Here is a 22,633-nt window from a genome sequence, read left to right on the forward strand (position 1 = left end):
ACCTAAAACATCTATTTACAATAAGGAGAGTCATACACTTTCCACCGTGGACAGTCTGCTTAAAGATTTATCTCACCACCTTGATATGACAAACACATTTTCCTCAGCAGACTTCCTCCTTTATCAGGTATTCATTCCTAAGGAATTCCTTTTGTATGTAGTACTGACATATACCAATATATAGCAGATGTATTTGTTCAATAGGTTTATTCGTTTTGCAGGTTTTATAATCATATTTCATCAAGTGGTACAATAAAACATGTTTTAATATAAAAACAAAAACACCAAGGATGGTTGAGATTGGCAAATCTATTCAGGTTTATCCTTAAGTTTTATTGTTAAATAAAATAGGATATTTGTTTAAGCAGGCTTCAATGTATATCCTGACTTCTAGCATTTCCAAATGCAGCAGCTTATTGTTGTGTCCTTTAAATATGGGAAATAAGAATGTTTTCAGTTTGCTATTAAAAAAAAATAAAGAAAGCACACTATTATATTACATGGCCCAGGAAATGTTGGCAGCATGCTCCTTGGCTTTCATTCGTAGAACTGCAATACTGGAGGAACGCCTTTCAAATTCTGGCTTGGTTTCAAATGCATGTCCGTTGGTAGCCCCAGAAAGTAAAGAGTCAGTGAAAAAGTTGTTGAGAGGCACATGGGTGAATTGATTCTGGTGGTTTGAAAAGCCTGTGTAGCCAGAATCTGTCCGGGGCGAATGGGAGTAAGGTGTCATACAGGAAGACGTGTCCCGTGGTAGCATGCAGGAGGTGACCATCGAGCTGCTAGCTGCATTTCCTGCCCACAGATTGTTCTGAATCTGGAACATATAAAATAAGATTATATTTAGATTTTTTCCTGTCTTTTTTAATTCTTCTTTACATTTGCCTCACAAATTCTCTTGTGTACTATTAGCAACTGCTTCTAGTTCTATACAATTTCATTGCAAAATATAGCGGAGATACCACATGCACAATGAATTAGACCATACCAGAGAGCGAGGACTGATGAACTCTTTCTCTGCTCTGCCACTGATTTACTGGGTGAGTTTCTGAAGAACATTTAACACTGAACTTAAATATACCCATTTTCTCATGAATCCTGTCTAATATCCATTATAATAGACAGGACTGCTTTATGTTAGGTGCTGTAAAAACACAGAACACCAAGCACAAAGACCTTGCAATTTAAGTATAAGACACGTGACAAAAAAATGGAAGAGTACACGGAAACAATGGGAAATATTGGTCATTATGGTACATAGTGGTCTCAGCACACCAGTCACCTAACAGTTGTTTTGTGTATGCATCACAGAAAAGGAGAGTTTTTAATTAAGTATTTGACAATAACACAAACTTTGAATTGAACAGATAATTTTCTCAAGCTACTTACGCTTGACTATAAAATATGAAATTTCAGCATCTTGGATAGCTTTGTGTGCTTAGTTACTTTGAAATAAATGAATCCAGAAGATACAGACATGACTCATAACACATTCATGGCTCCTTTCTAAAGTCGTTTCCAAGATGGTTTTAAGTTAAAACCTCCTTTCTCATGATGTTTTAAAAGAAAATTACACCCATAAACCTTTTTCCAATGCACTGGCTACACACTGTGGCATTTTTTGTTGGAAACCCTCACATGAAAAACTAGGAGACAGGCTTTGTGGTTACCAGAAATGTCTGCTGAAGATCTGGAGTAACTGCATGTGTAGGGTTGCTGTCTCTTGCTTTCTGTGCTTGGCAGTCACTTAAAGCCTAATTTTTTAAACATAAAGTGCCACTGGCTTTCTCCTGTCTTCAGTTTGTATATTTATATTATTTATGCATATGTATTTGTCAGATATTTGTTAGTTGATGGTGGTTTACAACGATTTTCAAGGCTTAGAACAATTTCTGCCTCCATCTCAGATGGTATATATTTTTACTTCCCAATCTGTGCATTTTGTTCCAAGCAAGACTCACTTCCTACTCTCCTTTGTCTTCTCCCACTCTCTACTTTTCACCTCCTGTCAGTCAGCCGCCTTATGCGTGAATGGCCTATTCAATCGTACAATCGCCCTTTCTCCATACAGTCTCTTCTAATACATTCAAGGCTCATCTATGCAGAACTGAAGTCAACGCAAGATGGGTGTAAATTTTAGTCCATGCTAGCATATCAACAGGGACTAACAGGCTCAGTGTGGCCCCTGCTGATATGCACTAAAAGCTGCTTAATTTGTGTTAGTGTAATCCTGTTTCAAACTTTACTGAAACAACAATAAATCCACACTGAAGACAACCTTTGCCTCTCATGCACTCTAGGGAAACTGTTCTATCAAGATCTATATAAACCTTTTCTAATTTCCTGTTGTTTTCCCCACATTTTAAAAATGTGCTTGTTATGGTTTCATGCTGACTTTAGCGTGTGAGGAAACTAGGATAGTGCCTATCTTTTGATGTGCTTGCTAAGTGCTGTACATGCCTATGGTGCTATTTTGGGTTGTCAAAATTGCTCCATAGTTTAGGACACAAAGTGAGTTCCCTTGTATAAACCCAATTTTGCCCCCTCCCTCTACATCCATAAACAGAGGTATGTTGGCTTCATAACAGGTAAGTTATGACAGTGACAAGGGCTGTACTTTCCTAATAAAATTTGCTATCCATTGGAAAAGAACTTAATGAATTATGCCACCCCACCAAAAAAGGTGCATTCCCAAGTTAAATGCTTCTGATTTTTTCTCTGCTCTTACATAACAAACATACATACAATCCACCAAGCAACAGGACACAGATAAATTATAGCTCACTAAATTCCTCAGGTTGAGCTGTAGTGTGCAGATATAATGATGAGGTAATTAAAATAATATTTTAAAAGCTAGTACTTTAAATAATATTTTTAGCATGAGTCTTCAAGAGCTGACAAGCTCATTTTAGATCTTTGGCAGCTCCAGAGACAATGCCAGGACCAGAAAGAATCAGCCACAGGGAAATGCACTTTGATGGGTGTCCTGTAGAACATTTGGGCTATGTGTACACTAGAAGCATGTGTTGACAGAAGTACCTATCAACAAGGCAATCTCGACAGAACCTCTGTCAACAGATTGAATCAACACACAACTTGCTCAGTCGACAGAGAACTGCCAGACTGCACTGTCCTCTGCCAGAAAGCAGAACAGAAGCCCTCTCTGTCGCTCTGTTGACAGATGTGTCTGCACTGTACTTTTGTCAACAGTACTATGTACAGACATTGTTATGCCTCAAATTTTTGAGGGCTAATACTGTCGAGACAAATGCAGAGTTCTGTCGAGAATTTGTCAACCCCTGTGTTATGTTGACACAATGCACCTTCTGTCAACAAAACTCTCTAGTACAGACCCAGCCTTGGTGAAGGAGGGGCAAATAACAAGCAGCTCAAGGCTCAAGACTCTTGCTCTCTCTATTCTCTTCCACACACACACACACACACACACACTTCTTTATACCTCCTGAAGATCTGCTCCTATGTATCTCAGGGGCTCTGCCAGGTGGGGCACAGAAGAGGGGGAGCAAGGGATGGAGAGGGAAAAATGCTTGGTGGAGGAGATCAGAGATAATTCCGTCTTCCTCTGGGCCTCCTGAGACTGGCAGGAGGAAAAAGACCCAATGAACCTTAGGGGACTTGTCTGTTCCCATTCACTTTCTGCTGTTGGAGAATTCTGGCCTCACAGAACCATCAAGGAGGCTCACATCACACCTACATGCAGTTTATTATTTCCCAAAGAACCAGTTTGAGATGATTTTTACTTGTCATCAGATGATAAGCCTACTTTTGCTCCTCAGTGATCAGAGAAGCCAATTTCAGCTTCCCAAGGGCCAAGGAATCTGCTAATGCTGAGGCAGTGCCAAAGCTAGTAAGTCTTATCAGAGCAGGGTGCTCACTTGCTATTCTTAAGGCTCATAGGGAGGGTCATGCTTTCTTAAGTCTCAAGAGACAGGGGTTCGTGAGTATCTAAGGCCTGCAAGGAGGAAGCAACCACCAACTAGCCTCATGAGACCTACAGGGATGGAGGGTAGAATAGTACCTCCTTTAACTCTGAGGGAATGGAGTTTGGAAAGGATCCCAGTGAGCCTCTTAAGGTTTACAGTCCCTTAGAGCCCTCTAAAACTCACAGAGACTGGAAGGACCAACAAAAACCTGTGGCCCACCACTTTCCACAGCTCCTATTGGCTAAGAATGGTGAACTGCAGCCAATGAGAGCTGAGGGTCCCATGCCTATGGACATTCAACCTCAGCAAAATGCCTTATGGCCCACCACCAGATTACCTTCATGGGCTGTGAGCAGCCTGTGGGCCACAGGTTTCATACTATTATCTAGATGATCCCTGAGACTCCTTTGTTCAACCTATTCTCAAAAACTTTCAATGACAGGGAGTCTGCATGCTTCCTTAGGAGCCTATGTTATCCATTCATAACAAACAATTTTGTCTTTCTAGAGCTTCTGCAAAGTCTGGCCTTCTTTATGATCATTCACATTCCACAGAAACAAATCTACCTTACAAACTTCTATTTCAACAATAACATATTGAAAGCAAAAGCTCATTCCCTTAGGGTGGAGCAATCCTGTAAGGTGCTGAGGGTCTTCAGCATCTCGTAGGCTCAGGCTCTGTGACAACCAATGATCCAAATATCCTTAGACACAGCGCCAATGGGCCAGATGCTCTGCTAATGTAAACTGGCATAGCTCCATTCAAGGCTTTGACAGTTTACATGACCTGAGGGTCTGTCCCACTGTGCCTAAAACAGAGAGAGAAAACTACCTATATAGTAATGCCCTGTATGCATTTTTATAGTCTATGTGCAAGCAGTACAAGTATGGTGGCTGTTCCAAACGTAAGTCTTTATACTTCTGAAATCACTTAGATATGGAGCATGAGCCACAAAACTACAATCTCACGAAGCTCCTCTTGCAGTACTGTTTCCAGTTTGAATGAGATTCAAATGTAGACGAAATTTCAGATGATGATGTGATATTTCCAGCTCATAAGTATTTAATATGAACTTTTGAACATTATGAAATTTCCCCTTCCCTCTCATTAGGCAAAAATCCCATTTTCTCTGTCTTGCACAATGTTCTTTTTACAAAATCAGGGCGATTCCATGGGCTGGAGTAGTATGAGTGTTGGAATATTTTTTTCTGAAAATGGCTTTAAACCAACAAGTGGGATTTATCCAATGGTATGTCTACTACTGAAATGATGGATGGACTTCAGAAGATTCAGAGGTTAAGTTTAGATGTTCCTATAAACCTGTGTGGTCCAGAAATATCACAAGATCTGTACCTGAGAGATTGCTGTTACCTTTCTTGTTTCTGTTTTTATCATATAGTACCACTAGTTTTCATGATATTTTATCCTCAATATCTCTGTTTCAGTCTGAGGCTGAACTGGTATAAGTGAGGAAAGAAATCTGCCCATACTGCTTAGTTAGATCTATGTCATGACAAAAAAGTAAAAAAAAATATTGATTCTTCATCAGAGGAAGGAATCTTAACTAATAACCTGAACTGAATTTGAAAAGCCTAATGGAATCCTGGCAGATGCTTACAACTTGTTCCATGAGGCTGCTACACTTTTCAAGAATACATACCATGTATGCTTTATCATCCCATTCCCTGGTCATTATCCGTTCCTCTGTTATTGGACATGAAAATTATCCTATTCCTGCCCTAATTTTAATTGAGTGAATCATGCCTAGTATCAGAGCACCACTATTTAGCAAAGAGTTATCCCACAGAATTTCACTTTGTGACACCTAAGTGCAAAATGTATATCATAATTAAATATAAATAGAGTAATATTTTACAATAAATAAAAATGATCATTGATTCTTCTGTGGTGTACATAGCAGATGTAGACAGGAGGGAAAACAGACATTGTGCACATGAATGTAAAGAAAACATTTTTCTTAGAATCTTGTGTGATCCATGTACTATATAAAAGGCAATTCAGGGAGGCTGTGAATAAGGCTATACATACTGTACATCTCTGGTTTCTGTTAACATCACAGACAGCCTGTGCTTTGTTCTTGTGGTTACCTTGAAATCACCAGAACTCTTGAATATATTTACCTACCATGTTTTATATATATGTGTGTACACATACACACACACACACACACATACACACACACACTTCTGGCTGGAAAAGCATCTGACTTCATGTTGTACACACACACACACACACACACACACTTCTGGCTGGAAAAGAGTCTGACTTCATGGTGTACACGTACACACACACACACACACACACACACACACTTCTGGCTGGAAAAAAGTCTGACTTCATGGTTCTGACATCAACATCGCTAGAAAAGTCAAAGTTTGTAGCCATGGTTATGGTATCATCTCCTTAGAACACGACTTTCCACCTGACAGAATTGAAGAATGATGTTAACTAAAGTAATTGGTAATCTGATTGACTTTCCATGTAAAAATTACATAAATCTTTGGGTTCGAGCCCTGGTTTTCCATACACTTGTTGTATAACCCTTGGACAAATCAACTCCTGGTAGCTGCATTACTTGTCTTTAAAATCTACTACACTTTAGTCTATGCAGACAGTAAGATCTACCAGGAAGAAGATTGTTGTCTCCTACTCATTCTTTTTTCAATGCCTAATGCAATGGACCACTGAGATGCTACTTAATAAATAACAGTAATGATATAGTAATGAGCCAGCGCCTAGCCACTGGGTCTCTTTCCTTCATGCTGTTGAATGATGCAGGAGGGTGGTGGATTTCCCTGATGTCCAGGGAATGCCCAAATGGCAAAAAGCCAGAGTTATTAGCTCTATGCCACCCATTCTTCCCTGCCTTTCCCCAAGTATAGATGCTATTCCTGGATTGACCCTGCACCCTGGCAATGCCAGAGGAGCTAAATGTTCTTATGGTTAATTTACAACAGCTCTAGCTGCTCAAAACTGTACCAGAGGCCAGTTCAGTCCCTGCTTAGGCCCAGGATCGAAGGAGCAGAAAATATTTTCTCACCCCCGGGTCCTGTATCTACCACAGCTTGGCCAGACTCAGCTAGCCCAGTAGTTAAAAGATAATCATGCTTTATTTATTGCTGAGTGTACATCCCAGATGTACTGTAAGCCACAGAACTCTCAGAGCCAAAGAGTAAAAAGAAAAGCATAAATCACTGAGATGACACAGCCAAAGACCATGTCTCACACCCTCAAGAAGCACTATTAAAGGGGGAAATCCCACCTCGCAACATTGAGTAGCCTTGTAACTAAACTCTAGGTTAAGACACCAAGGGTCAAGTACTCTGAAGTACTAACTGGGTGACTATGGTGCCTTTATGGGCTAGAAAAGAAAACTGTCAGATGTTGTGTGTCCTTATCTAGAACAATTAGCAGTGGTCAACAGACTTAGCACTAAATAACAGTAACTGTTGGTCTGCTACTGTGGTTATCTGCAAGTTATATGTAGCCTATAGTTAAAAGTTACAAAACATGTGGCATATAATATAGACCACATGAGAGATTTAATTTGAGCCAAGAGCTCTGATTACTGTTATGGGAGTTACCCATTAGAATGGAATTGCAATTATGATCCAAGGGCTTAATAAACAGCATGTGCATATTTATATAATTTCTGACACCCTTGGATTGCTACATAGAATATGTGACCTTAAGGTTTTCCACTGCTGAGAGCCAATCATAGGATCGCCTAGAACGTATCTCCCTGCTTGGCCTATTTGAGTGGGTTTGCCCATCCAAGGGCCAGGCCAGGCATTTGTTCTTCTTCACCTCTCTATGATGCATAGGTATGACTACCTGCCCTTTCCCGGACATTCTTTGCAGCCAGTCCACAGTCACGTCCAGTAAAATGTAGTTTATAATAATAATAATTCAATTTCTTAAGTATGTATTAACTATTCTAACCTCCAAGGTATCTAAATACTTAAATTCGGATTAAAATAACCTATTTCTTAAATTAGCAAAAGTGATACTGGCAAAAACCAAAGGTAAAAATGATTATTCCTTCATTTGGTCCTCACCTAACACTTGACATTTCTCAGTTTCCATATTTGGTCTAGTAGGGAGGCCATCCATTTTAGTCTCATGAAGTATCCAGTCACTTAAGATCGTCTTTCTCATAGGTCCAGAAACCCAAATTAACCCCCTAATACGTATTTAACACCATCAGCCGGGACATCAAAGCCAAACATGGGTTGGGGGCATTGTTTAACTGGCCCAGTGTTAATCTGGTGTGAAAATAAAAATTCCTTCCCTCCATAATTAAAGATAAAATGCTTCTCAGGAGGAGGCTATCCCTTACTGAGGGAAGAGGCTACCCTTGCCAGGGGGACACTACCCTTACCAGGGAAGCAGAAATCTCTTGGGGCTGCTGATACCACCCCACCCCACCATCCCTTTGGGTGGAAGGTGGCTTCCAAATTCTGTCTGGCAATCCAAGACAGTTACCCACTTTCCCCACAAGAAGGTGGCAGTAGGGCTTGTCATCCAGAGGCTTTCCTCGATAAGGGGTCCCTGCCAGCTTAATGTCCAGCCCAAACAGCTCTTGGCAGAGATTGCCCCATGCACTAAGGTTCACACCCTTCTCCACTTCACTGATTACCCAATTCACTGTTAACCATCCAGGCCCAACAGCTGATCAGGGCCCAGAGATGAATAAATGTCCTTAAGACACGGCCATGTACTCTTCCAACATTCTCTATTTTTCTCCCCTACAGCTCACAGCTCCTTATTTCTCTTGAAGCCCCAGGTCTCCTTTTGGGACTCTCTGTGGCAATGGGTAAGAACCTCCCTGAAAACCAAGAGCAGCCTGTGGCCTCAGACATGCTGCCATTTCCAACTCTGCTGAATTTCTAAGGAGATGCTGTAACTACAGAAAAAAGGGAGCCTCAAGCAATGTGGCAAAAGACTCCTCATCTTAGGAAAAGCAGTAAGAATCCCACAGAGGTAACAGTGAGGCAACAGCAAAGAACAAGCAAATATGGAAGCAAGGGAGTGGTAGTGAGAGACAGTGAGTAGAGGAGAGGTACCCCTATCTCACACTCTGTGTTTATAAAGGATGTGACTAAATACAGTATTTTATCTACTGGCATGCTTAAGCTTATGGCACTAATACATATGGATTACATTTCAAGTATTTATAGTGTGAAACTACTTGACTATGTACTGAATGTGAATAGCATGGGATGGAGAGTCAGACAGGAACCCTTCAAGAGAAACAAAAAAGCTTAAAAAATAACTGGAATCACCCAGGCTCTTTTGTCTGCAAACACAGAGCCCCCATTGACCTTAATAGGAGTTGCCAGTATGCATATGTGGGTGTTTGATGCAACATTTGGGCCACAGCTCCATACTGTTCAGCTGTATTTCATGGGGAACAAGAAGATGCAACCTTGTCCCCAGCCTCGGTTCATTGACAATCTGGTACCTCAGCACAAATACTGTTGAAATTCAGCACAGAGTGTAGCACCAGCCTCCCCAAAGAACATGAAACAATGTGTCCCTTTTCACACCAATCTCCAAAACTGATTCTATGTAGACAGGTGAGAAACACCTGCTGTAGTGTGGACATGGAGTAGCAGGGCTATGTTATTCTTCCTGCCTTTAGTACAATGCTTCTAATGACTGACTCTGCATCCTCTTCTGTTTATCATGTGCCGCTGTAGCGCTTCAGTGGAGACACTACCTGTGCTGTGGTAGGTTATGTGTCTCTCCAAAACACTAATAGCTAGGCCAACATAAAACTTCTTCTGTCAGCCTAGTGCAGTTTACACCACGACTTAGGTCAGCTTACCTACGCCAGACCAGGGTGTGAATTTTTCAAACCCACGAGCAATACAGTTATACTGACCTAATTTTCTAATAGATACCAGGCTTTCAAAACAGAATCATGAGCAGGCAAGCACTCGCAAACTCAAATCCTGATTATTTTCTAACATAATAGCAGCATACCTCTCTGATGCATACGATGTGTGTCTAACCACATATGCAGTTCTGTGACCACCATGCCCAGATATCTCCCTGCCATTTACAAAGAGAATAACAATAGTAATCTCTCTCTTCTCCTTATCCATGAAAGAAATAGTCTGAGTGGTTTATACGGACTGTTGTGTGTGTATGTGAAGCACTGATGAAGGGAAAGAGGCCAAAGGAAAAAGTATCAACTTCAATGGGCCAGTGTCTTCTGTCTCCTCATGGGAGGACTCATAGGCCATGTCTACACTACAGCCCCAGATTACCATAACTATGGCCTTGCAGCCACAGCCCATAGTGTGAATGCTTCCTTCATCAGCTGAAGGGTTTTTACGGTGCAGTAAGTAATCCACCTCTCCAAGAGGCAATAGCTAGGTCAATAGAAGGATTCTTTTTGCAACCTTACCATGTTTACATGAGGGATTATGTCAGTTTAATGACAGAACTCAGGATGCAAAATTTTTCACAGCCCTATGCAATGTAATTAAGTTGACCTAAGTTTCAGATGTAGACCATAGCATCTGGCCTTGTCTGCATGTGTATTGCATGAGGTTATCTAAAGAAGCAATTTCATTTTAATTTAGGCCATGTCTATATATACAGCACATCTGGTGAAGACACTCTGTGCTGCTGGGAGCAACCCCCAATTCGGCGTAAGAGACATAAGCTAGGTCACCAGGACTAGCTCTCCCACTGACACAGCGCTGTGCCCACAAATGCTTATGCATTATTTTTGGTACAATGTAGGTCACTGAGGGGAGTGGAATATTCACACCCTGGAGTGACATATGTTTGCCAACATTGGCTGCCATGCAGAAATAGCCAGTGCAAAAATTGTGGGCATACACCTCTTTCAATTTAAAGCGGTCTTATTTCAGCTGGTTTAAGCTGATTAGGAGTCTATTACAAAGATAAGCTGAAAAAGACCACTTTTAAACACAACAAAGAGAGCCCATAGGAGTTTAAAGTCAGTTTTTAAAAAACAACTTTTTCTTTTGTAAGCAGGCCTTATTCCATATCCCTATCTACCTGGGTATGCTTATGAGTGGATATGCATATGTTTGTATGCAAGGAATACATCTAGCAGTAAGGTAGCAATACTTTCTTAATATTTTTCTATCAGGATTTGTAATATCAAACTCTATTTTTAGGAGTTTATAACTCAACCCAGTGATAAAAACTTCCTCCAGGCTGACGCCTGGCAGACAGGGCCTGGTAAAGAATTTTTCATAAGATTCATGAAAAAGACATTAAATGGGCCAATCATTCTGGACCAATAAAGAATTATACAATGGATATTTTCACGGGTCTTCAGGTTTTTGGGTTGGTTTGGGTTTGTTTGTTTGTTGTTTGGTTTGGTTTTTGCAGTCTTTTATAACGCAAAAGAGCATCACTTAAAACCTAGCAGTAATTGTCAAGCAATTATCATGTCATGCAAATGAAACATTATCTACATTTAATCATCTTACCAAATCATGGCTATTTTTAAAATAGACACTTTCAGAGAACTTATTTTAAGATGCTTACTAAGTATTCCAGAGATATAGATGCACAGTCAATGGACTGCCATTAATGTGAGCCTGATGTTCATGAAAATTTGCAAATGAGATGGTGCTTTATGCAGGGTTGGGGGGCTGGCACGGTCTACAGGTTAGGACTGAGATTCAGGAGTAATGAGTGCCAATCCCAGCCTTGCCACTTGCTTCTTTGTGTGGTCTTTGACAAATTGCTTCGTATCCTAATGCCTCAATTTCCCCCCTCATTCATTGTTTTTCTTGCCTAGTTAGACAGTAGGCTCTTAGGGGCAAGGATTAGCTCTTACATGCATACGCTGTGAGGCCCTGATGTCAGTTGGGGCCTTTATGTGCCAACTGTACCATAAAACAGTATTAATGCTCTGGAAGCCCTGTTTCCTATTATACATGTCTAAGTCAATGCAATTTAATGAACTGACAGAGATCCAGCAGTACTGGTAAGCATAAGAGCACATTGGCACTGAGGTAAGTGGGCTCAGGTGTATCTCAAGGCATCCGTAAAAGTGTTTTTTAAACAATATTGTGAGATGGAAATGAGGCTGGAGACATGAAGAGCAAGTGTGAAAATGGAGCTGTCCCAAGCCTAAAAGACAGGGGGCCAAAGAGCAAAGGGAGAAAGGAGACAGACAGCAAGGAGGATGGCCAGAGAAAAAGAGAAGAGAGTCAATACCAGGTGAGAAGGGTTAAATCATCTCTTTCTCTGTTCTCTCTCCACTGCCCCATCCGACCCTGAAATTACTTAATCATAAACTTTATGCTTGTGAATAATCTGACTGACTTCAGTAGGACTGCTCATGTGAGTACAAACTAAGCACCTGCTTAAATTGTTGCAGAATTGGGGCCAAATTGCCTGCTGATCATGTGAGGAAAAGCCTCCTGCTAACAAAGGTGAGTGACAACTGGAATTCTTAATTTCCTGACTTTGGTCTCAATGCTTTCCGGTGATCTTTTTCCAATGAATATATAGTACAAAAATGTAGGGCATTTGTATGTGACCGCTACATAAAGTGAAATCCTGGCCTTGTTAAAGTCAGTGGCCAAACTCCCACTGACATCCCAGTATGGGTAGGATCTCTCCCACAGCTCTGCGTACATGTTCATAGATAGATAGATAGATAGATAGATAACACACAAACACACCTATGTGGCATGTATATGCAGGGCGAAAAAGAAAGATGCATCCACTGAAGTTATTGCCCACCATTTAAGAACAAATTGGCCAACAAAACATCTGGAAAATCAGCGTAACAGAAATTTAACATCTTATAAAAAGCCTTTTCTTATCTAAAAGAAAAGCAGTAAATGTCTTGTGAAAGCTAAGTATTCTATAAAATAGTTGAGGTGCTGGTCAGAATGGCATATCTGATGTTTACAAAAATCTTTTGGTATTTATAAAAGGCTTAAAAAATGTCTGGTCAGAGAAATGAATATATTCAGTAACTGGTAAGAGCGATGGGGGAGGAACAGTGTAAAGGAAACCAGAAGCCATGGCTGAGACTGATAGTTTCATGGAGCTTTTGTTCAAGAATGGCAAAGGCCCCTCAAGCAAAGCCCAAAAGATATTGTTGGCTTATGCTATGTAAGTTATATTTATTTGACTAGTTAACAAAGGTAACGAATCTGAACAGTGAAAGTATGCAGTAGTTACAGTGCAAGAGTAGTGCTGTTGCTGAATCTTCTGTTTTTAGGTCTCTGCATGTATAAAATCATACAGAAATGTGATGTAAAAAGAGAAGCATTAACAGAAAATCAAATCAGTAGTCAGAAACAAAAACAATGTGGACTGCAATCTCTTGGGGATGGGTAATGATTATTGAGTATTATAATTAGGCTCAAATTTTGAGCATTTTTACATGTAATCATTGATACGGAGGAGGAACAAAGGTGTTGACCTAGGTTATTAACTGTACCTGTGGGTAGCTGTCAGTCCGGGGTAGAACAGATATATCATAGGTGGCAGCAAAATGGCTTTTAGCTTGCTGGATCTGGCCATAGCGTTCTCTTTTTCTCCATTTGGCTCTTCGATTTTGGAACCAAACCTACACCATGAAAGCAAATAACAATTACAAGAAGCTACTGAAAAAACTTTACTGAAACCAAAAGACTTTGGAAGACAACTTCCAAATTTGCTATGTTTCCCTGACAGCAGACTTCTCTCATCAAAAAAGGAAGCTCACTGGCCCCTCTTACCACGGACCTTCTCCATATCAGGCCTATTGACGGGAATTCTGTCTCTCTTGGGTGCATTTACTGGAAATCTATTTTCCTCCCAGTGATTTAAGGAAAATAATCAGCACATGAGATAACATTAGATATCCTAATCCTTTGGGTAAAAAGCCACTTCTCCTATTAGTTCCATACAGCCAATAGCTTTTTATGATTAGCTACCTTTTTTTTTGTTAAGGAGTGGGGTGTTACAAGGAGGAGGGAGAAAAAATATTCTCCTTAGCCTATGATGATAGGACAAAAAGCAATGGGCTTAAATTGCAGCAAGGGAGGTTTAGGTTAGACATGAGGAAAAAATTCCTAACTGTCAGGGTGGTTAAATACAGGAATAAATTGCCTAGGGTGGTTGTAGACGCTCCATCACTGGAGAGATTTAAGAATAGGTTGGATAAATATCCAACAGGGATGATATAGATGGTGCTTGGTCTTGCAGTGATGGCAAGGGACTGAACTTGATGACCTCTTAAGGGCCCTTTCAGTTACAGTCGTCCATAATAAACTTCATCTGGAGCAATAAGAAAATGGTGAGGGAAGCTGGCAAAGAACATCTGGGGGCTTTGCTACACAATAGAGAGGATCATGAAGGAAGGGATACAATCAGTCAAAGCTGGGAAACAATAAACAGTTATGGAACAAAGGCTGTTCTTTGTAATAGGATCCAGTGGACCATCCTGGCAGCATGCATAGAATAGCTCAGCAAAAAGAAATATTATTTGTATTGGGAAATGGGTCTTGTTTGGGACACTGGGGGTCTGAGAAGGAAAGAAATTTCATTTCTCCATTCACTTAGATACTGATACAATGCCCACTGAAGTCAATGGAAAGATTAACTTAAAGACCGTGAATTGGGATTTCCATTATTAAGGCATTTATATATCAGTCTCTCTGAGGATGTATATTGCACTTAGCACTGTCTTGTCTGTGAGCCTAATACACGAGTCCACCTTGTGACCTGTGACTCACATCTAAATATGGGAGTCCACCTTCTGATGTATAGTTAAAGCCTCACTCTATTATGGAAGTTTAGCTTCAAGTGCCTAGAGGAGTTTACATGCCTGCTACATAGGCTGCTGTAAATTGAACCAAAACTACTATCCTGGGGGCTCTCCTGGGCAATCCAGACTTATGAGAGGAAACATTCACTCTTGAGAATCACCCCACCAAATCAAAGGGTTGCCCAGTCAAGCCCTTATTGAGCTGCTATGGATAAATACACTTTGATGCTTATTAATAAAGTTATCACTTTGGTAAAATTAATAATAAAAATAGAGATATTGGGGATCCATAGTCAAATATATTGATCTCATTGTGCTAGGCATTGTACAAACATAGAAGAAATTATGGCACCTGTCCCTATGGATTGAGGGGAAACTGTTACATTGGATACCACAATATTTAAAATAAAGTTATGTGGTATTAGACTTTAGAACAGGAGAAGTAGTCTCTTTAGGTTGTGCAGAAAGTCTTGTGATAAGAGAAGAATGTAAAGACTAAACTGTTATTAAAATATAACATCAAAATGAGAGTTATTTGAAACAGCTTCTAGTTACTGATGTCGGGTTTAGTGCTTTTAACATTTTTGTTGGGGGGGGGTGTTCCCTGGTCCTCCAAGACTCTAATACTCCCTTGATGTTGTCTGAACAGCAGGGACATATTATGGATCAGTTTAATTCCTAACTACTTACTGCAAATTTAATATGTCAGTTTTGAAAAATGCACCCAGAAATGAAAAGGCACAGAATACGTGTTTAGGGTATTTTCTATTAACCTTAACGGTATATTTGTATTATCATGCCTGAGGCTCGGCAAAAATATATACATATAGTATTTTTTCTGCTGTCTCCACAGGAGGCACAAAGAATATACTAAGGGAATTTAGTAATGAGGCTCTTTCACTGAAAAAAGACCTTGACAATCTCCTTAAAATGGGTGCCAATTACTGCACTGACATGCAGCAGGAAAGAGAACAACTTAGATAAATTAGGTTCAGGTTGACTCTCTCTGCATGTACACAGGACACAAATTAAACTGGATCTTGATGAAATGGCGGTGAAGGGAAATGTGGGTAGTGTATCCAGCTGATCATTCCGCTAAAGTAAATAAAACAATTTGTTTGAATTTATAGTAACTAAAAGAGAAGAGAAAAAAAACCCACGCTTTTTTTCTCTGACAATCCCCCCATAATGTTCCTGTTTACATCGCTTTACTAGAAACTGACTCTTGGCAAAGATAAAGTAACCATTTGCCTACATGAAGTAATGCAAAACTGCTGCTTGTTATCCTTTCAGTGCCAGATGCTTTCTCCTAATGATGCAAAGCCTTTTAAACTGCTTAATCCCACGATGGAATACTTTTGCTACTCAGGATCAACATGATCAGCATTTCCTTTCATATTTCTTTCTGATTTAGCTTCTCAGAATGTGGATATTGGTCATTTTCTACACAAGTAAAAATTGTATGTACACAAAACTGAAAACATTCTCAGAAAGCCCATCATTCAAATATACTGTGCTTTTAATTCTTCAGTTATCATAGTTTTACTTCAAGAACTTTATCTAACTGGGAAAAAATATGCTCAGTTTCCCAACTATTCAAACTTAATTCACACCATGTAGAATTTTACTCTCTAAGGAGTCCCATTAGCCACCAAACTGTGAAACTGACGTAACAGTTTTAATGGCTTGTAAGTATTTATTTGAAATCTGAGCAAAGATTTGTTGCAAAAAGTAAAGACCAGAATAATACACAAGAAGCTCTTTTCGTCTAAAGATAAAACAGTTTCTAAGGGTTTAAAGAGTTAAAAGTCATTGGGTTAAATTACCTTGAATTCAGTCACATTGCCTGGGTGCAAATGGAGAGAGAATCTAGACCCTATTTTCAGATGACAACAGTGCCTATGTCACTCAGTTAACTGCACACAGACACACCCCATTTATCTTCTAAAAGTTAATTCAAATAGTTTGTAAAACATTGTTCATTTAATGTTCAGTCATGTGCATGTGAACTGGCTTTTATTTCTTTATAAATTATAGGTCATGAAGTTGTTAACACATGAAGTGCTTAAAACTCAAAAATTTATTCACTTTCTGGGAGATTCAACAGGCCTGATATTCCCTCCTTGGTGCAGGGGCTGGGGGAGGGGAATAGAATAAAAAAAGACCATGGAATATCAAAGGAACCAGTAAGATCTCTAAAAACAGAATGAACTTTCAAAATGCCACCCCTGATCCATTTGACTACTAAGCCCATCCTTTGAAATTGAAATTCAAACGATCTGGGATTTTTTTGTGAGCCTTTCTGCATGTATGCCATATTTTCTTGACATCATACATATACACATATGAATATTAAACAGATCTGTTAAATCAGTTGTGTGTGATTATGATATATATAAGTAATGGTATCTAATTAACTGCTCAACAACAAATTTACCCAAGAAATTAAGATATTCTTGACAATTGATGGTCCAATAAGGGAACAAAACAACCAAACAAACAAAACCCTAGCTCCCAATCCTGCCAGGTATTCAGCAGTCTCAGTTTCCAGATATTGGCTACGTCTACACGTGAAGCCAACATTGAAATAGCTTATTTCGATGAATAACGTCTACACGTCCTCCAGGGCTGGCAACGTCGATGTTCAACTTCGACGTTGCGCGGCACCACATCGAAATAGGCGCTGCGAGGGTACATCTACACGCCAAAGTAGCACACATCGAAATAAGGGTGCCAGGCACAGCTGCAGACAGGGTCACAGGGCGGACTCAACAGCAAGCCGCTCCCTTAAAGGGCCCCTCCCAGACACAGTTGCACTAAACAACACAAGATACACAGAGCTGACAAGTGGTTGCAGACCCTGTGCCTGCAGCATAGATCCCCAGCTGCCGCAGAAGCAGCCAGAAGCCCTGGGCTAAGGGCTGCTGCCCACGGTGACCATAGAGCCCCGCAGGGGCTGGAGAGAGAGCATCTCTCAACCCCCCAGCTGATGGCCGCCATGGAGGACCCAGCAATTTCGACGTTGCGGGACGCAGATCGTCTACACGGTCCCTACTTCAACGTTGAACGTCGAAGTAGGGCGCTATTCCGATCCCCTCATGAGGTTAGCGACTTCGACGTCTCGCCGCCTAATGTCGAAGTTAACTTCGAAATAGCGCCCGACGCGTGTAGCCGCGGCAGGCGCTATTTCGAAGTTGGTGCCGCTACTTCGAAGTAGCGTGCACGTGTAGACACAGCTATTAATGGATCAAGCCCTTGCTAACTAACCCACTCACTAATTCACACACTAACTCGCTACTGCTTCAGTGTTTACGCTTTGGAACAAAATATAGAGAATTTGATTACTTTATCTCTGCAGTTTTTATTCAATAATAGAATTAGAGTCCCCTGCATACCAATTTGGAGATAATGATAATGATGATGATGCTGCCAGACTATTATACATTTTGTACTACACATTTACATATTAACACAATATGCATGCGCTGCCTGAAATTTTGGCAGGGAAGCAAGGTTATCAGAGACTGAAGCTTCTATTATAAATCCTTCTATTTTTCCTCCAGTTTCACCAGCCAACAGAGTTAAGAATTTATTTTTCCTCTGTAATGAGCTGGTTCCTCTGTCTAGAAAAATATCACAAAACATGTTCTGTATGCTGAAACAATATGGATTTTTGAACAACTCCTAATGTGCTGTTGTTCAGTTTCGATAATGTTTAAATTTTCCTGTGTTATGTCTAAATTAGGTACCTACCTGGACTCTGGCCTCAGTGAGCTCTGTTCTCAGAGCTAGCTGTTCTCTTACATATACATCAGGATAATGGGTTTTCTGGAACACTTTCTCCAGTTCCTCCAGTTGTAAACTGGTAAAGGTAGTTCTGTGTCTCCTCTTCTTACTGCTGGAGACATTGCTGTCACACTTATCTCCCAGTTCATCCAGTTCTCCCTTCTCCTGCATCCCTTTCACTGGAGACATCCTAAGACTGTTGCAATTGTCCATGGGCCTATTCAGCTCTGTGTGAAGAGACTGTCCTTCTACTTTAGTAATTCCATAGTTCACTGTACACAGGGGGAAAATATAAGCTGTTAAATGGACGTTTAGATCTGAGGAAACTGATTGTATGCAGTGATGTGTTGGAATATGATACAACTGGCAATGAATTCTGTAATTTTAAAATAAAAATTTGATGCCATTATTAACTCTACAGAATTTTCACAGATATCTAAAGAAATGCCTTGGGCTCTTTGTAGATAAAGAAATATGTAATAGGAATATACATATTTCTGACACAATGTAAATAAAATGCATAATAGGTGGTATATAAAAATTGATTAAAATAGAGTTGCATGCCAGAGAATGCTAGTGTGAACTAAATTTTGATTCAAATGATTGACACAAAAGCTACAGAAAAATGAGACTTCAAACTAAGATGGCAGTTAAACTAAACCAAAAATATTTCTATGCAAAATTAAAATAATTGTATATAATAAATTATTTATAAATTAATCAAGAACCACCAAACTGAATAAATCTAAAATTTTACTTTGTACACAAATCCAACAGATTCCATGTAAATATATTTGAATTTGGAAGTGGAATTGTTTCAAATTCAGGTTATTATGATTACAAACGGTAGCCAGTAAATTTTAGATAGTAATTATTTTGTATATTTTGCATTAATCTTGGGGGAACTATTTATCATTAGGCAAAGAATAAATATTAAAATAATTGACTAGTTTCTGAATAATAAATAAAAAATGTTATTTTTGTTAAGCAGTCACATTGCATGGTTAACTCATGCAACATTTTACAAGATGTGAAAGATCTTTTTTTTTCTCTGTCCCTCTCCGTCTCGCACAGGCAGGAGGCAAATTAAAACATCTACTGCAGTAAATCTTTATAAAGGATGGCATCTGGCACATGATTTGGAGCTTGTTTTAAGGTTCTTTACCGTGATAGATAATTTCATTCATAACTATGGATGCATCTCTGTTCATTCAGAGTGATTTTAACAAAACATAATTTTAGATACCTGACACCAATACATAAATTAATAATGCAGTACAACACCAAACATAAATTAATCAAGCTAATTAAAAACAACCACATTCAGTAAATCAACATGCTGTAGCTTTCCTAAGCCACACTTGTTCTTGATACTTTTAAGAGCTAAAGATGGCCATTTAAATTTTTCACATAAAGAAAACTATCTCAAAAATCTTTCAATACCTATAAGAAGTATGGCAAAGTTGACATATTCTTAATCCTCATATTGTAGTTAGGTGATTTTAAAATATATCTAGAAAATGTATACTAGACCAAGATTTTTTCTTTTAGTATTGCTTTTATAAATGCAGAACTCCATGGAGAGAAAATATTAAATTAACATGTTAAATTGTAAACTGCTCATTAAAAATAAAAATAAAGTGGATCATGTTTTTCTTTTGCCTACTTTCCAGAAACATAAAATATATGTTTTAATTTAGTCAAAATAGCCAAAATATGTATTATCATTTTTATCTACATTACAATTATTTGCAAGTTACCCTAGTGTACTAAAGTGGCATTATTCCAAATAATTATTTTAAAGAAATGTGACAAAACGTTATTCAATTTCAGCTTCTGAAATAAAGTACAAATAGTACATATTTTAAATGACCAGTCTGAAATATAACACTGAAAATGTTAACAAAAAACTACTATATAGAATATAATATGTAACCAGAACCCAAATATATTTTACGTAACATTTGGGAAGTGGAAAAATTGTTTACACACACTGAACAAAGCATGAGAAAACTACACATACTTGAATCATTTTGGCAATATATGGTTTGGCCGATGTGAAAGCTCGTCAATGCGTTCGTTAGAAATATATCGCATTGATTGGTTTGAAGTTTTAAAAGAACCCGCGTTTGCAGCGCATGTGCTGTATACAAGGGGACAAAATTAAACCCTCTTGGAATTGCAAACTTGCTTTCACAGTCGCGAAATGAAAGGCCGGGGCTAGAAGAGACAGATGGTTTGTTCTGATAACATTCTGCCTTTGCAGCCGGCGCTGAATACTTTGCCCGAACAGTTGCCGTTCGGAAACGTCCCTCTGCTCGCGGGAAATCTGCGCTGGCTCCTTTCCGGCAGGCTAGCTGTCAGCTGAACGGATCGGCGAGCAAGGCAGCCCGGAGGCGCTGGGACATTTCTTGCCAGGTACAAGGACCCTAGTACCCCCGCCCCGGCGGTTACTGCCAAGCCAGCTCGAACCCGGCCTGGCGCTACCAGACGGGCTGAGCAACCCCCTCCCCGCTGCAGCGCGTCTCCAGCAGCGCCCGCCACTGCGAGCGCCGCCTTCGCGGCTGAGCCTTCCAGTGCGGGGAAGCGGCGTGCGGCCGCTGCAGGACACCGATCCACCCCCGGCTTCCCCCGCACGGCGCTCCAGGACGGCGGGGCCGGCTGCTTGGGGCGCCGGCCGACCGCTGCCGCTGCGAGCCCGGCCCGCGGCCCCCACACTGAGCCGCAGCCCGGCCGGGAAAGGAGGTCCGCTGCTTGGGCTGGGGGGCCCGGGGGCCGCGCTGGCTGCAGCCGGTGCCGCCTTCCCCCGGCTCTTCCGCAGACGTGCCAGCGCCGGGCCCCACCGCAGCCGCATCGCCCCGGGCCTCCTTTCGGCGCTGGGCGAAGGGGAGCGGCCGCCGCGATCCCCCCGCGGGGCACTCACCGCTGCTGTCCTGGCAGGGCGAGCTCCTCTCCAGCCGGCCGGGCTGCTCGGGCCGGGCCAGCGGCGGGAAGGCCGGCAGGCACTTGCCGGCGGCAGGTTTGCAGTAAAAGGCGTCGTTGTCCAGCGCTTCCATGACGTGCTCCAAGGGGCCTCCCCCGGCGCCCAGGTAGAAGTCAGCGGCCTTCCCCGGGGGGCTCTTCAGGGCCAGCTTGTCGCTGAGAAAATCCATAACCATCGAGCGCGGCCGGGAGCCCTTCCTAGGCACAGGCTGGGCCGGGCCGGGCCGGGCCGCGGGGGCTGCAGAGCTGCTCGGCCTCCGCGCCCTGGCCCTGCCGTGTCTTGCGCGGGGGCACCCGAAGTGGCTCTTATAGCTCGCCGCGCCGCGGGGCTCCTTGCGCAACCTCCCATCGCTAATGAATATGGAAAGGGGCCGCCCGTGTGACTCCACCCCGGAGCCCTCCCGCCCGCGCCGGAGGGGGATCCGGCCCCACAGTGGACACGCAGCCCCGTGGAGGGCGGACGGACGCGGGGACGGGGCGAGGCAAAGCGGTGGAAAGACCCCCCCGCCCCCCCATGGCGAGGGGCTCCCGCTTCTGCGGGGGGCTGGAGAGCGCCCGCCTCGCCGCCAAGTTTCCAGAGACGCTTCCCGAGGCCCCCGGGCTTGTAGGGCCCCGGCGGCGGCCACACGAAGCGCCCGGGGCCCTCGCTCACGCGCCGGGGGGCGGCGTGGTGGGAGCTCGATCGGGCCGCGCGAGGGGGAGCGGGGGAAAGACGCGGGCCGCCGGGCCAGCGCCGCTTGACCTGCGCCGCGGCTGCAAACCTGGCTTCGCGGGCGCCCGCCCGGGGCGGCTCCATCCCCTCGGCTCCGAGGGGAACCTGCCGTGGTTCCCGGGCTCTGGGGGACGCCTGGGGCGAGCGGGCGCCGAGTGCCCCCGGGAGGAAAGCGCAGGGCGAGAGCACCACGCCAGGGGAGAGCTCTGCCCTCGGCCCCGGCCCCGGGCTTCGGAGCAGGCCAGCCCAGCCGCCCCTTTCCCTCCCACAGGCGGGACTGGGGAGCCATTACCCAGCTGGGCGAGCCCCGGCCCCGCTTCCCTGCCCCCAGGTCCCATCGTGCGCTGATGAGCTACGGGCCGGGGCAGTTCGGCCCGCCTCGCAGCGCGGCTCCTCGCGGGACACGGGGCTCAGCGGGCGCTC

General features: G+C 42.2%; 1 protein-coding gene across 1 annotated transcript; it reads right to left on the reverse strand.

The window, feature by feature from the left end:
• Positions 1-214: 214 nt before the first annotated feature.
• On the reverse strand, positions 215-21,753 carry ALX1 (ALX homeobox 1). The gene is made up of 4 exons (XM_074984001.1): positions 21,440-21,753; positions 18,484-18,788; positions 13,420-13,548; positions 215-817 (listed from the first exon to the last, which is right to left on the reverse strand). The coding sequence occupies exons 1-4, from the start codon at positions 21,672-21,674 to the stop codon at positions 497-499; spliced, it is 990 nt and encodes a 329-aa protein (XP_074840102.1). The 5' UTR covers positions 21,675-21,753; the 3' UTR covers positions 215-496.
• Between the last annotated feature and the right edge of the window lie 880 nt (positions 21,754-22,633).

Source organism: Carettochelys insculpta, chromosome 1, assembly GCF_033958435.1.
Source record: "Carettochelys insculpta isolate YL-2023 chromosome 1, ASM3395843v1, whole genome shotgun sequence".
NCBI classification, from domain to species: domain Eukaryota; kingdom Metazoa; phylum Chordata; order Testudines; family Carettochelyidae; genus Carettochelys; species Carettochelys insculpta.

Excerpts from the sequence above, each read along its gene's own strand:
- ALX1 (XM_074984001.1), bottom strand. The coding sequence starts at position 21,674 with ATGGTTATGGATTTTCTCAGCGACAAGCTGGCCCTGAAGAGCCCCCCG. Across the intron at positions 18,789-21,439 it reads GCCCTGCCAGGACAGCAGCG|TGAACTATGGAATTACTAAA; the intron begins GTGAGTGCCCCG and ends CCCTGTGTACAG. Across the intron at positions 818-13,419 it reads GGACTGACAGCTACCCACAG|ATTCAGAACAATCTGTGGGC; the intron begins GTACAGTTAATA and ends TATATGTTCCAG.